Genomic DNA, 15,313 nt, shown 5'->3' on the forward strand with positions numbered 1-15,313 from the left:
GGTTCCTCTTTTTGAATGAGTTCTTGTGTTCTTCAATGCGTGCACTTATTCTTCTGTTGGTTTGTCCAATGTATGTGGTGGGGCAGGCGGTGCATGGATTTCATATACTCCTTGATTTTCTAACTCAATTTTGTCTTTGGGGTTTCTTAGGATGGTGGATATTTTTCTGTTTGTGCAGAATGCTGTCTTGATGTTGTGTTTGTGGAGGATCTTGCTGATTCTGTCTGTGGTGCCTTTTATAAATCACAAGCTGATATATGAAAGGTCTACAGTATTTCACAAAGCAATGTACAAATATGCATTATAGTTTTATTTAATATTAAAGATATTAACATTCAAGATAACAACAATGCTGTCCAATGTTAACATCCACATCAACCTTTCAAACTATTTGAAAACAGAAATAGATTTGCCTCAGTTCTGATCAGATCAATTTCATACTCAATTTGACTACTTTTCAGGAATGCGCCTGGGAAAAATAAGAAATTCTCTCTCTCTCTCTCTCTCACACACACACACACACAAACAACTAAATAGACTAAAGCCTATATAGTAGCCAAGAAAGAAATATTTCAAGTACATAAATTAAACCGATTATCATTTGAAATAAAGCTTTGCTTATAAGATCAATTTGGTTTTTCGCCTTTAGGCAAATTCAGAATTCAGAAGTATTTATTTTGGAAAGTTATGTTAAAACTCTTGACTTTTATTCAGTTCACCATAGAAAGCGATGAAAGTGGTCAGAGGAAGGAAAAAGAGACACAAAGGCAGAATATGGACTGAGTTATATCTAGTACAGATTGGAGAATTGATATGCTTTTACTTTATGCTTTTACTGACGTGAGGAAAATCTACAGAGAAAAATATGTTGTATATTGTTGAGTCCTTAGGTCAAAGGAAGAAAAGGATGGAAAAAAAAGGAAGCAAAACTTGATATAGGCAAGATGAAAACTAGAGAGAAAACTAGAGAGGGAAGGAAAAACCCATGCATTTCAGCCACTTAGTCATTCCTGTTTTAAGCAGCAGCAGAAGCTTTTCTTATTGGGTAAGAAAAAGGCATTCTCAAGAATAGAGCATTTCCACTACCTAGTTTCTATCACATTTCTCGTCTTTATTACCTTTCCTTGCTGGAAGGAGAAAAGTGAATGTGAATGCAATTTTGAGTAGTTCTCTGCAAGAGTTATTTTTATGTGAGAATCTTGAATAAATGCAGATGGAAAATTAATTAACTAACTGGGATATATTTTTAAGAGGCACTGAAGAGTTTATTTAGTACTTTTTTTCTTATCCTAACAGTGCCCCTGCTTCATTTTTTTAAGAGGGGAGTGTGACTTCTGCAAGTTATACGCACAGGGACACAATAAAACCTATGCACACATTTTCTAAGGAAGATACTAGATTCTTCTGGAATTGCTAATAATAAATTGACAAGGAGAGAAAGTTAGACATTATAAGGACTTCCTGTCTGTGAAGTTTTTGTTTTCTGTTTTGTCTTTCTTTTGGGGAGATCATCTTAAATTCAGAGAATATCCTCTTCTCCAATAAACACGGTAATTTTAAATGGAAAACTTACTTGGTTTGGGCCATGTCTATTAAATTTCAACGTCTGAAGTGAATTAATTTATATATCATAACTGGCTAAGAATTCTCTAACATTTGTAAGATAGTACAAGTATATCCTTTCCTATTGTCTGAGAACAGAAAAGACAGTCTAAATATTTTGTGGAAGCATATATGCAAGTATCCTTAAAAATATACTATTTATAAAAAGATGACATAACTCCATGGTCCATAGTCAATAAAAATCTATGTGTATCTTCTGTTGTATCTTTCAACTCAGCTACTTTTTTTTTTCATTCGATATTGCAATCATTACTATGATAAAGTGGATGAATGTGGCATGGTAATATATAGCTTTGATAAAGTTGTACGGATAGCCTCTATTCATAGCTAATATCAATTAATTACCAAAATTCTTCTATACCAATAAAAGGAAAATTCTCAAATAATTTAGGCAACACATTATTTTATGTAAGAAACATATTCTGTACCTTATTACTAGTAATGTATTTACAATTGATCTTGAGAAATTTTTCTGTGAAAGCTTCCTCCTCTTCTGACGTGGATGACACAACCCTTGTAGACCGAACACATGGATATGCTGGTATGGCTGTTGTTTCTTTCTTTTGTGCCCCATCTGAATCCTAGAGAAACAAAAACTGCAGTGATGGAACCAAAAATAGGATGCGTTTTATAAATGTAGCTTGTCCTTGCCAAACCCTTGTAGTATAACAGAAGTTCAAACAGAGAAGTTCAAGTCAATGATAAAAATGAGTCATTTTAAAACATCACCATATGTATTAGAAATGAATTATACAGACAATATTAAATCACAAGCTGATATATGAAAGGTCTACAGTATTTCACAAAGCAATGTAAAAATATGCATTATAGTTTTATTTAATATTAAAGATATTAACATTCAAGATAACAACAATGCTGTCCAATGTTAACATCCACATCAACCTTTCAAACTATTTGAAAACAGAAATAGATTTGCCTCAGTTCTGATCAGATCAATTTCATACTTCAATTTGACTACTTTTCAGGAATGCGCCCTGGGGAAAAATATTCCAGATATGTGTGTAGGCACACACATACATATACTTACAGCTGTCTTCTCAGCCTCGGCTTCTGAAGATGTAGGTGACAAAGGACTTTCAGGGCTAAGTGAGGGGGAACTCTCCACACTGGAAAGATACTCTGGATCAGGAACATATAAAACCTATAAAAACACATTTTGATTAAATCTGATTTAACAGATGTAGATATTATTAATTTAAAATTAAAACATTATTTGCACATGGCTCATTTATGTCTGCATAAATGTCTTATAGAAAACTGCAAACTTTAATATTGTGATCAAAATTTTGTTTTTCAATAAATCAGTAGTATTTAGAAATGGTACAGAAATTATTTATACTTTATCTGATATTTCATGAAATGCCTTGTGGATAATACATATTTTATTGTGCTTATCTTTAATTAGCTTTTTAGAGTTTGCTTAGGATTTCATATCCACATTTATATGTGAATTTCATTCATGTTATGTTGACTCCACAAAGACTTTATTTCCCTTTTTTAGAATTTGTATATAAATAATGTTTTAATAAACTTTGAAAAATATTGAAGATAAATGTATGCCCTTATTCTTTTATTACAGAATTGTCCTGTTACTTAAGATAATCTGCTAGAACCATAATTCTTTTCTATTTAAACTTTCAAAATGTATCTGGATGTTTATTAATTGGTTAGTTTTAACCATTCAGTCATGTCCGACTCTTGGTGACTTTATAGGCAAGTGTTCTCCATGCTACCCTGTCCAGCATAACTTCTTTCAGTTGTTGGATGTTTATTTTTTTTTTGTTTACATTTATATCCCGCCCTTCTCCGAAGACTCAGGGCGGCTTACAGTGTATAAGGCAATAGTCTCATTCTATTTGTATATTTTTTACAAAGTCAACTTATTGCCCCCCCAACAATCTGGGTCCTCATTTTACCTACCTTATAAAGGATGGAAGGCTGAGTCAACCTTGGGCCGGGCTTGAACCTGCAGTAATTGCAGGCTACTGTGTTCTAATAACAGGCTTCTTAACAGCCTGAGCTATCCCGACCCCTAATGATCCCTGTTCATCTTTGTATCATCTTTGATGGTACCAAGCCAACGAGTTCTTTGCTTACCCCTTTCTCCTGATCCACTAATGTCATAAGGTAGTCATTGCCAAAGGAAGGGATGCATATAATGTTCAATAAACCATTAATTACTCATCTATTTTTAATGTACTTATCTTATGTAATAAACAATACCTGTCCAGGGACAACTGCTCTGGAAAATAGCTTGTTTAACTGCACCAATTCATTAGGCGTAGTATCAAACTTCAAGGCCACAGTATTCAAAGAATCTCTTGACTCCACCTGTTTAGAGAACATAAATGCAATTAAGTGATATGTAGCCAAGTCTTCCCTACATTCTTGAACGTCTAACATTATATTGTACATTTTTAAAAGAAAATAGCAGCCAAGAAAAATGTACAGGCCTACATTTTATTAGTAGAATTGAAATACAGTAAAACAATAATTCAGTTGTTCTGAATAATCTGGAGTTGAATAAATTTCGAAGATAAAAAGACTAACTAACCAAATATTTGAGATGCCTACAATTTTATTTGAACAATTTAAGTTACTTAAGAACCATTTCTAATAGAATTGTTTTAAAAATAAGCTCTTCTAAAATTAATCAGTAGCATGCAGTTTTTCAAATTTAAAATATTTTCTTAGCTGCTATACTGGGAATAAAAAGCTGATGTTTCGATTTGACATACAAATTGTTATAACCATAAAATGGGTATTCCAAAGAAAGAAAGGAGCAGGAGAACAAAACACTAATCATTATAAAATATGATTAGTTTAGATTAAAATAAAACTTTACCCTCCAACAACAACAACAGTTCATTAAAACAGAATTAATGAATAATTTATCTGGTGATTCCATGTCCCAAGCGCTATAAACTATTTCTGATTTATTTCTAATAAAAAAATCAAAACAACATTATTTTTTAATGTGCACTGAAGATTTTTAATTAGATTCAGCATACACTAGGGAGAAGCTGAAAGACAACTATCTGTCAAATAGATATCAAAACATTTGAAGCATTTGCTGCTGAGTCATTGAGACTCTAAAGTTTTGCTTATTGTAAACACCAATCAAGCCAGTCTTTTAAAAATGAATGATATGGACATTGGCCAACATGGTGCTTCCTGAAAACAGACATGTCTGAAACAATGGAAATTATTGTTTCTGTTAATGCTTGAGGAATTTTGGTCAGTTCTCACAACATGACAGAATTCATTTTGAAAAAACAAAACAAAAGAGCGTAACTCACCTGACAGAAATGACAAAATATAAAATATAACAAATATCTAATCAAAGTCTGTCAACTACACTTAATAGAAAGCAATTGTGATTTACAAATTTTAGATTTTAGTAGCCTATAAGGGCAAAGCATTTTATATCCATGTATTTTTTTAAAAACATACAGCTTTAAAAAAAATATTGGGTTTTTAATATTGTCATGAATATGAGCCAGGATGGTGCAGTGGTTAGAGTGCAGTACTGCAGGCTACTTCTGCTGCCTGCCGGCTGCCTGCAATTTGGCAGTTCAAATCTCACCAGGCTCAAGGTTGACTCAGCCTTCTGATGGATGAGCCTGGTGGATAAAATGAGGACCCAGACTGTTGGGGCAATATGTTGACTCTGAAAACCACTTAGAGAGGGCAGTAAAAGCACTGTGAAGTGGTATATAAGTCTAAGTGATATTGCTATACAATTTCTATTAAAAACAAGCAGCAAAACTGACTTAATACTACTATCCAGCAATACACTCATCATAATCAGAGGAAATTGAATATCTTTAGTTATTGCTAACATATATTTTTCTTATCAGTATTATTAAAGCACTTATACTTTTACTTTGGAATAACTGCAATCTATATTTTTACATTTTAAAATAAATATTTTAAGTAAATAAGGGGCCAACTGGTATTTTTTTAATAGCTGTATTTCATAAACCTTCTGAAAACCACATTTACAAAATAGTGAAGGGTAGGTAACGACTTTACAATAATTAGAGCACCATAAAAGCCAAATAAATAATTGGCAGAGATTTACCACATTGAAAAATAATATCCCTACGTGATAGGAAATATATACTGTGTTTCCCCGAAAATACGACATGTCCTGAAAATAAGGCCAAGACTGATTTTTGGGGTGGGCATAAATATACGCCCTCCCCTGAAAATAAGTCCTAGTGAAGGGTTGGGCGTGGACAGCACAGAAGGCAGCCCTTCCCTTACCCGGTCAATTAATGACAGCTGGGCTCCTTAATGGCAAAACACAAATTAGCTAAGCTTATCGGGAGCTGCCCAAGCGTTCTTGGCGCTCGCCCGCCTCCTATCCATCCATCCATCCATCTCCCACACCTGAAAACTCCCACCTCACTCGCAAGAGAGCAGCCACCTGGCACCTCTTGCCACTTGGTGTCCAACCAGCGGACACCCCCCCACTCCGACCAGGCAGAGTGTCACTCACCGACCGAGAGGTATTCCAGGATCACAATGTGGGCAAAGCCAGTGAGCAACAGGTCCTTGAGGAGTACGCGCCGCCGCTGTCCCAGCACTGAGGATGGCTTCCTTTGTGGCTTTCAAACCCCAGCTGGAAGCCATTGGAAGCAGAAGAGAGGCCGGTCAGGCCAGCCACCTGCTGCCAAGTCTTCGGGAGTTGGGGTAGAGAGTCTTCCGGCAACCAGGGCAGAGAGTCGACGAAGGGTGAAGGGAGCCGCAGTCCCTTATGGGGAGTTCGCGCCACCGCCATTCCAGCACTGAGGATGGCTTCCTCTGCAGCTTCCAAACGCCGGCTGGAAGCGAAGAAGAGGCTGGTTGGGCCAGCCGCCTACTGCCAAGTCTTTTGGGAGCTGGAGTAGCAGCATGGACCTGGAACCACAGAACATTCCTGACCAGCCTCTTGTCCGCTTCCAGCCGGGGTTTGGAAGCTGCAGAGGAAGCCATCCTCAGTCCTAGGTTGGCGGTGGTGCGGATTCCTCAAAGACCTGGTGCTCACCAGCTTCACCCACATCGTGATCCTGGGATATCGCTTGGTCAGTAAGTGGCGCTCTGCTTGGTTGGGTGGGGGTGGGGGTCCGGTGGGTGGGCACCAACTGGCAAGAGGTGCTGGGCAGCTGCTCTTTTGCGAGCAGGGTCCCGAAGAACCAGGCAGAGGTACATGAGGATTATTTTAATACCCACATGAACTCATATATATATATATATATATATATATATATATATATATATATATATATATATATATATATATATATATATATATATATATATGTGTGTGTGTGTGTTTTCGTAGATTTTCACGGGTATAGGTATGTAGGTCTTGGCGTATTCGGGTCTTGTCCCGTGTAAGGTTACCTTACATGGGACAAGACCCGAATACGCCAAGACCTACACACACACACACACACACACATATGTAGATCTTGGCATATTCAGGTCTTTTCCCATGTAAGGTTGAGAGTATCTTGGCGACATTTCGACGAGGTCTCACTCATCATCTTCAGGCTGGTGCTTTCGGCTTTGTGCTTGTGCGAGCAAAGCATGGTCGGAGCTGCCGTCTCTCTATAAATACTGGTGGGGAAGTGGGGAGTGTTGCTCTAAGTGGATTGGTTGGCTGTGTGGTTGCATTTTGATTGGTAGATGGAGTTGGTATTTGCAGATTAGTCGGCTGTTTTGTAGCATCCTGTGTGGGTGTGGTCCTAGTTGTGTGCCCACTAGTCTTTTGTGTTGTAACGACATGGTTATGGGCTTCCTGGAAACATCCTGAGTTCTGGGAATGAGATCTCCTGTAGTGGTAATGGGCTTCCTGGAAATGTCCTGAGTTCTGGGAACGTGACCTCCTGAGTCACATTCGCAGGATGCAACAGCCAATGGTGCCAGCATGGTCTGGCTTCTGGATGGTGGTTGTGTTTCGTCTATGGGATGGGTTTGGGTTTGAATCTGGTGAGGGTGATTGGTGGTGGTGTCATGTGTTATCCTGGGTCCAATGTCAATTTTCGTGGCTGGGACTTGTTTGCTGACTAAGGCTAGTTTCCAGATGTCTGGTAGGTGGGAGGTGTCGTCATGTTTGTTCATGTTCTGGGGGTGTTTCTCTATTTCAATGGCTTCCATAATTATTCTCTTGTTGTAGTGTTCAGTTTTGGAGATTAATTTGGTTCCTTCAAAATCAATTTCATGTCCTGTGGTTTTAAGGTGCTGGAAAAGGGACGTTTTTTCCTTCTTTTCTGACTGTGTTCTTCTGTTCTGCTATATATACACACACACTTTCCATAGATAAAGCCATATTTAGAGTCATTTGATTAGTTATGTATCTGTAAGCTCTACTATATTTCTATATAAGAAATTTAAAATAAACTGAAATTTAAACTCACATGGAAGTAGGACTGCAACATGTTTTGGATTTTATTATTCAGTATTTCTTTCTATAACAGATTAGAATGTACTGTTTTTCTAAATCCTATGATTTATGAATATATTAATGAATAGTGGATAAATCCTACCATATTATACATTTTTCATAGACTCTCAACTATTTTTTTTTAAAAAACGATAGATTAAAAATCTGATCATTGCTCAAGTTTCTAAGTACCAGAATACTGATGTGTCTTGCTTTTTATAAACAATTATAATTGTGATTAGCAATTATTTAAAGCAGTTCATCAAGTTAATCACAATGCTTACCACAGGAAATATATTCTATTTTTGGAGTCAACAAGCCAGAATTTTTCAGGATTAGAGGGGTATTATGAGTGTGTGTCATCTACAGCATTTTTTCCAAAAAGTTGTTTCCTCTTTTCTAATATTTTCAAATAATTTTTCCAAAGGAAAATATTGTACACAATTTAATAGAAAAGTAAGTTTTCCAAGTATTGCATGCATTTATCAGGGAGGATTTCTAAGAAGTTAAACTTCTATGCAAACAGAATTTTTCATGAGAAGGAATAAATACATGGAAGAAATCTTTATACATTTTTATATTTCCAAATTTATTTTAAAACTTTGAGAATTATTGAGAATCGGGAATAAAATAAAATAGAAATCTAAACAAATCAGGTCACAAATATGTAACAAACAATAAGAAAATTGAAGTCCTGATACACTATGTAATAATGACAAGTTATTAGTTATTTTGAGATAGAAGTGGAAAAATTAAATGAAACATTTCCGTCTCTTTAATACCCTGACCCAAACACTTTAAGGCTAACGAACCTAGCAATAGCAAGTCTTACCAACATTATTTTCAATTGCTTGTAAAAGTAATTAGAGATCATTTTGTAGTATGCACTCTGAAAACTGTAAATTTTCTTGGTACAATGGTACAAATTACTTAAATTATTTCATATTTGTGTCAACTGATCATTTCCAAATTCACTGAAAAGAGTTTGATTACTGGCAACTGTGGCTATATTTTTCTCCTACTGCAATAAATCAAAATCTGAGTGTATAATAACTTCATGAACAAGCTTATTATCTGATGATAACTTTACTAACACATACATTATATAGATTTACACTGTAAAATTGACACAAAAGCTCTGCTTGTGTAGTTTAATACACAAGTCATTCAAAGCAATTTTGTTAGAAATGCAAAAGCATGATAGCTCATACCACTCTGTATCAGAGTGCTTATACAAGTAATTCATTTAAAGTGAAGGAACCAATTCACTTCCTAATTACATTTTATGGTTATATACTCATTAGTATCTCTGAAATTCAGCGATGGAAAGCAAAAGAGCAATAGAACTTTAGAGTGAGTAGTTCTGTTTAAACTGTCACAAAAATACTCACAGTACATACATAGAAATAGAATCCTAATAGCCAGCTTTTTACTAAGTTTCATTTCAAACAAATCTTTTCTACTTAAAAATTAAAACACTGAATTGATTTACAGTGGTACAACTTGAAAATTCTGTATCTAAAAACCATAAATATATTCAGACTTTTAGTTTCCCTTAGTAACCAGAAATTTAAGACTGACTATACTTCTGCTTAAGGGTCATTTGAAGAACACACAGGTTCGGCATTCAGTTACTGATGATTAAAAAACAGAACTAGTCCCTGATGTATTAATAGGTCAATGAAACTTAGAACAAAAATATTTGTGTACCACACTGGTAAAATTGGACAAAATTATACTAATCTACACTCAGTGGTTTATTAGCTATTAAAAGCATTAGAAGCAATAAGGGATTTATTGATGACTTCTGAAAGTACAATAAGGCATATATTTTAAAATCAGTGATGTACTATTAATATATAACATCTACAGGAAGACTGGAAAGTTTAACAGAATTACTCCATAATATGTTTGAAAAAATTCAGAATACTATTTATCAATCCCATTAACACATTTTCAGTGTATCTTGAAAATTAGGTACCCAAGCAGCAACTTACGATATACTCTATAGTCCCTTTTGGCTTTTGAAAAGACATGCGTCTCCCATCTTTCTTGTCTATAGTCTTCTTCTGGCCGGTATCTGAAAAAAATAGAGGTAAAGCACGCATTATTACTTCATCTTTTTCTCATCTCAGGATTGTCACACACATTGTCAACTACAACATCACTTCCAGACATGTAATTCACCAGTTAAATAGCTATCAGCCAGTGAGTCTATGCTCAGCCTAAGACAACTACCTATCAGAACAGACTTCATTCCTCTAAATTTATTACATTTAAGTGTTAGAAATGCCTTAGCTTTATCAATATGTGCAAGCCTTCCAAAGTATTATTAAATCACAAGAAACTAGATGAAAAGTTTTTTCAATATAGGGCAAGGTTATAACAGTTCTCTAACATATTTAATTAGATTTTCATTACATATAGCTTGCCTGTCATCTGCAGTAAATTAAAATCAGCTTCAGAGATTAATCCTTAACTTTAGATACAGTTTTTCAAACACAGCTGTGTAGCACTTTAATGGCAATTTTTTGTTTTCTATTGTTAAACATTTAAAAAGATTTAAGAAGTGGAAAATCACTCAGAGTTGCTGGGAAGCATGTTCCATTCGGGATTACCATTTTGACTTGTGAACTCTGTTCAGAAATTCACATTTTCTCACTGATCAAAAATTAAGCAAACTTTATCTGATCAAGTTCTGTTCTTCAATTTATAAGAAACTAAACTCCATAACTTCAAGAAATGCAAAGAGTTTTATAAATGGTGCACAAAGAGACTAAAAAGAGAAAACAGGGAGAAAAAGAGTCTAACCCTTTTTTTTCTATTTGCTCCTCGTCTCAGAACATATTTAATTTTAGATATTGAAATGGCCATGCTTTAAAATTGGAGTGGATAAGTTGGAAAAGACATATAGTCTCCAAGATGTCTATGGAGATTATAAGTCATCCAGATCATGGTTGTACCACAGGTGCTTTTTCAAGAAGCAACTGGATTTGTTTTTCTTTGAAGACATTCTACTTCTCACCCAAGAAGCTTCTTCAGCTCTAGGCTCAGTTATTCTTGTGGTTTATTATTTGTATGTCCTATTCCATTATTAAGATCTCAGCTGGTTTCATTTGTAAATCCAATATGGTATCTTTTTCCATATCACTCTTATATCGTAGCATTTACATTTTCATTTCTACATCTTTTTCCATATCACTTTTACACTTTGGCATTTTTTAAAAACCAAATCTACATTTAATCAGTTTTAGTTTTATCCAATAAAATCTGTTATTCTTCTGTATCCTCTGTTACAGTATTAGACAATAGTGAAAGTAATTTGGGGATTTGTTTCACAATAGCCTTTTTTTTTTTTAATTACCGAAGAGTATTGTTCCATATATTAATGGATTTGTTCTCCTTTAATTGTAATTCTTAGTTCTCACTGGTTCTCTCTAATCGGCTTTCAAAGTCCGTTCTTATCGTCTGTTTATTTTCCAATCAGCAAAACTTTCCCATGGGAATATTTCCTATAGTTAATTTCAAACTTTATATTGTTATAAAACTTTAGCCTTTCAAGTCTATCTAGCTCCTTAACTTTTCAAAGTCAATATCCTAGTCCCTCATTTGCTGTATTCCAGAAATTAATGTTGCTTTAAAAAACCCTGAAGCTTTCGTAAAATATCTTTCATTCAGGATAGGAGGAAATTCTCCCAGTGTAATAAACCTTTTCACTTGGAAAGTTCTTAACATCTAGAACATCAATAACAAGCATCTTCCTAAAGCAGTTATAACAGGAAATGGGCGACCCAGAGTTTTTTTTTAAAGCTCTGAACTGTAGCTGAAGCAGGATGTTTTTCCCCTGATTCCTATAACTCTCAAACTATTTTACGATATCTTCACAGAGAGATTTTGTACAGGGCAATTTTGTGGGTGACCCTGGCTCTCCTTGATCTGGAAAGAATTTATGAGAAGCCAATCCATGCACTAGCTCCTTTTGTTTGCCATGATTGTTGGCTCCACAAAAGTTGAGCCTTCTTCATATGCCATTTCTCTTTCCATGCCATTTCTCTATGCCATATATAATGGCATATTCCTCATATGCCATTTCTATGCTGCAGGATTCTAAATGCATTAGAATGTAACATTGTATGCATTCCAACTTAATGTTGGTAGCATGTGAAATTAGTGTTGCATGATAGAATACATACAGTGTTAAGTCTTATTTTTTTTAGTATTGGTACCTAGACTGACCCGTTCCAAACAGACCACTGTAACATTTTCCAGACTTGATTTAGTTTGAACCTTTACTGATTTTTTTTTTGCTGCTACTTGCCATATTGCTGAGGATATTCTATCAATTCCTATTTCTGAAGATACTTCATCAATTCCTCTAGCCTTCCAACTTGGTAATGACCAAGTGTTAACCAAGCTATATTTTCTAATATTAGAGGTTCATGTACACAGGAAATAACTTCTAGGGTATCTGGGATATTGATATTCCTATCATATAGAATTTCAAAAACTCCGTCCATCTTTGATTTTCCAGAGGTTGATCTTTACCGCTTGATCTTTTAGAAAACACCTTCTGTGTGTGTGTTCCCAATTAGGAATGATGTCATTCAACAGAACTATCAGTTCCTCCAAAACTATTAACAGGCTGAAGTAAACTTATCAGAGACAATCATTTAAAATGTTCTATTTACTAGATCTATGTATTTAGAGAATTTGACTTCCTCCATTACAAATTATTTTGCATGGAGATACAACCTGAAAATTAAGATTTGAGTATACAGAATTCAGAATTAAGCTATATAATTTTCTTGAATAAAGGATACTTTAAATATTATCCTTTTATGCATCTGAAATGAAACTCCATTATTTGGGCCTATGTTTCAAAAATTAATTTAAGAATCTTATTATTATTCTGAAGTATTAAATTATATATTTACAATGGAGTAGTTTTTATCTAATTTTTTTACAATTTTCACAATTAATGGGAAAAATCTATGGACAGGATCTAAATAACTTCTTAGGCTTATATAATGAACTTGTACTGTACCACTTTTTAAAAAATGTTTTATTGCAACAAGTGACTCCAAACAAGCCTGTTTTGAAAGACATATAATTTTAAAATGATTTGCTCTGTAGTGAGAGCACTATAAAAAGAAATAAATTAAAACCCAGAGCTCCTGTACTGGTCCTCTTTTATGCTAGCAATGTACTTTTTCTTTAAGTATCTTTATTTAAAAACTAAATTCACACTGTACAAGGAATTGCAACATATGAAATGAATAAGAACAATTTGCTACCAACTAAAGCATTAGCACAGAATGTATTCCAGAATATTATACAAGAATTCCCTATCTTGCATTTTATTTTCTACTATTGGTTGCTTAATAATAACTTCTTAGTGTAAATTTAGATTCAAAGGACATTATAAAACCAGCATTTTTTATAATTACTATAGCTTTTAACCAGCATAACAATATCATAGAAAATAAAATAAATTTTAGAATACCAGCCATTGATGGCTCAGGGCCTGATTACCTGGATTGTCCATCTCCAATAATTTCTCCCCTCCTAGTACAGTCAAGCAAAATAGATATCTTCAACAATGTTACCTTGTAGGACTGAGAAAGCAAGTGTGCCTCTATTCTCTGGAACAACACCCCTCTCTCTCCAGAAACCCTCATTCACCTGGGGTTTTGGAAGGCCCTTTAAGATCTGATCATGTCCTGGCAAGGAGGGACGGGGCTGTCATACTTTTATTGGTATGCTTCCTTTTGAGTAAGGCTGCCATGTCATCATATGGCCAGCATGAAAATACAGAAACACAGTAATCTTTCCGCCAAAGCCATACCTATTTATTTGCATATTTTCCAACATTTTATTTGCATATTTTCCAACATTTGCATATTTTCCAACTGCTGTAACATCTGAACTGCTATTTATTTAAGCTATGAATAGAAAGAACTCTACAGGATTTCAAACTACAATTTGATAATTTCCCCAACTACAAATTAAAAATAACAACAAAGCTTCTGTAATATTTAAATAAAACAAAGTTTGTTCATTACACAATATTGAAGTTAATTAAAAACTAAAGATTTTAACTAAAATCAAAAGATTATCACTAATAGTCTGGCTTGTTAAAGAGTAAATCAGTTGACTGTAGTTAAATTCTATTCCCAGTCATTCTCATATCAAGACATCTACTGTATACTGAAGCATAGCCATGCTAAACAGGATTTTTTTTGGGGGGGGGCCCTCACCCCTCACATACAAATTACCGTAATATAGTTTTTAAGGGTCGTGCAAAGTAAATTAAAATTAAAATACAAGAACATTAAATTTACTTTTGAATAGTTGGGTAATTCTAAACTAAACAAATGAATTACTTTTGTAGCTTTATCAACTATTTTATTTTAATATTATTCTTATTTAATCTTAAACATATTAAAGTACATAATAGAAAATAATCCCTGAGATTCTATCCTAATGTAACATTGGATTCAATAATACATGGACATTTTATATTATGAAATTTTATTATCACTCACTTGGACAAAAAGCCTGTTAACTTTTAACATATCTAGTAACACCTTTGCTTAAAAATAATTTTCCCCAAGGCAAAACTTATGAATACAAAATCTTTATGAATACACTGCTTGCACAAACAAAGAGACACATGACGTTTTCTGTTCAGACAAAGCTGGGGCTACACAGACTGTTATGTAGCAAACACAGAAACAGGCAATACATGGCCCATAAGAAGAAAACGTGATTACAATTACTTTAATTCAAAACAAAACCACAAAAGGAGAAACTAAAGTTCTGGACCCATGCATTAGTGACTTCCTTGCTTCACTGACATACCTCCTGTAGTTTCTTCAATCAAAGCAAAGTATTCCTAAGCAAACAGCCTATCCCAATTAATAATTCAATCTAGGTTTAAAGTGCCTATCCAACCTTAGAATTAACATATTTACACTATTCTAATCTACAGCCCACTGGTTACAAGCTACAGTTACTAGTCATTATGCTTCCTCTGTCATGTGGCCAGCCCTCTGCAATAGTATTTCTTCAACGATCTTGATATTTTTGTCAGGCATTAAAAACTTGGATATTTGCTCCAAGCCTTTGATCAGGTTGACAGATAAATCCATGTAAGATTTTGTTCAGAAAATTTTTGTTCTATTTCTGTTTTTATATGCATGGACTGTGATGCATTATTTATCTTTATTATTTGGT

The 15,313-nt window shown here is 34.4% G+C and overlaps 1 protein-coding gene across 1 annotated transcript in view; it reads right to left on the bottom strand.

The window, feature by feature from the left end:
* The window catches only part of OXR1 (oxidation resistance 1), a 226,982-nt gene that overhangs the window by 52,425 nt on the left and 159,244 nt on the right, over positions 1-15,313 (bottom strand). The window contains exons 4-7 of the mRNA XM_058174310.1: positions 10,075-10,157; positions 3,868-3,975; positions 2,672-2,785; positions 2,052-2,204 (exon numbers count right to left, since the gene is read on the bottom strand). Of these exons, the coding sequence (XP_058030293.1) occupies positions 2,052-2,204; positions 2,672-2,785; positions 3,868-3,975; positions 10,075-10,157 (458 nt within the window). The remainder of the gene's footprint in view (positions 1-2,051; positions 2,205-2,671; positions 2,786-3,867; positions 3,976-10,074; positions 10,158-15,313) is intronic.

Source organism: Ahaetulla prasina, chromosome 3 (genome assembly GCF_028640845.1).
Source record: "Ahaetulla prasina isolate Xishuangbanna chromosome 3, ASM2864084v1, whole genome shotgun sequence".
NCBI lineage: Eukaryota > Metazoa > Chordata > Lepidosauria > Squamata > Colubridae > Ahaetulla > Ahaetulla prasina.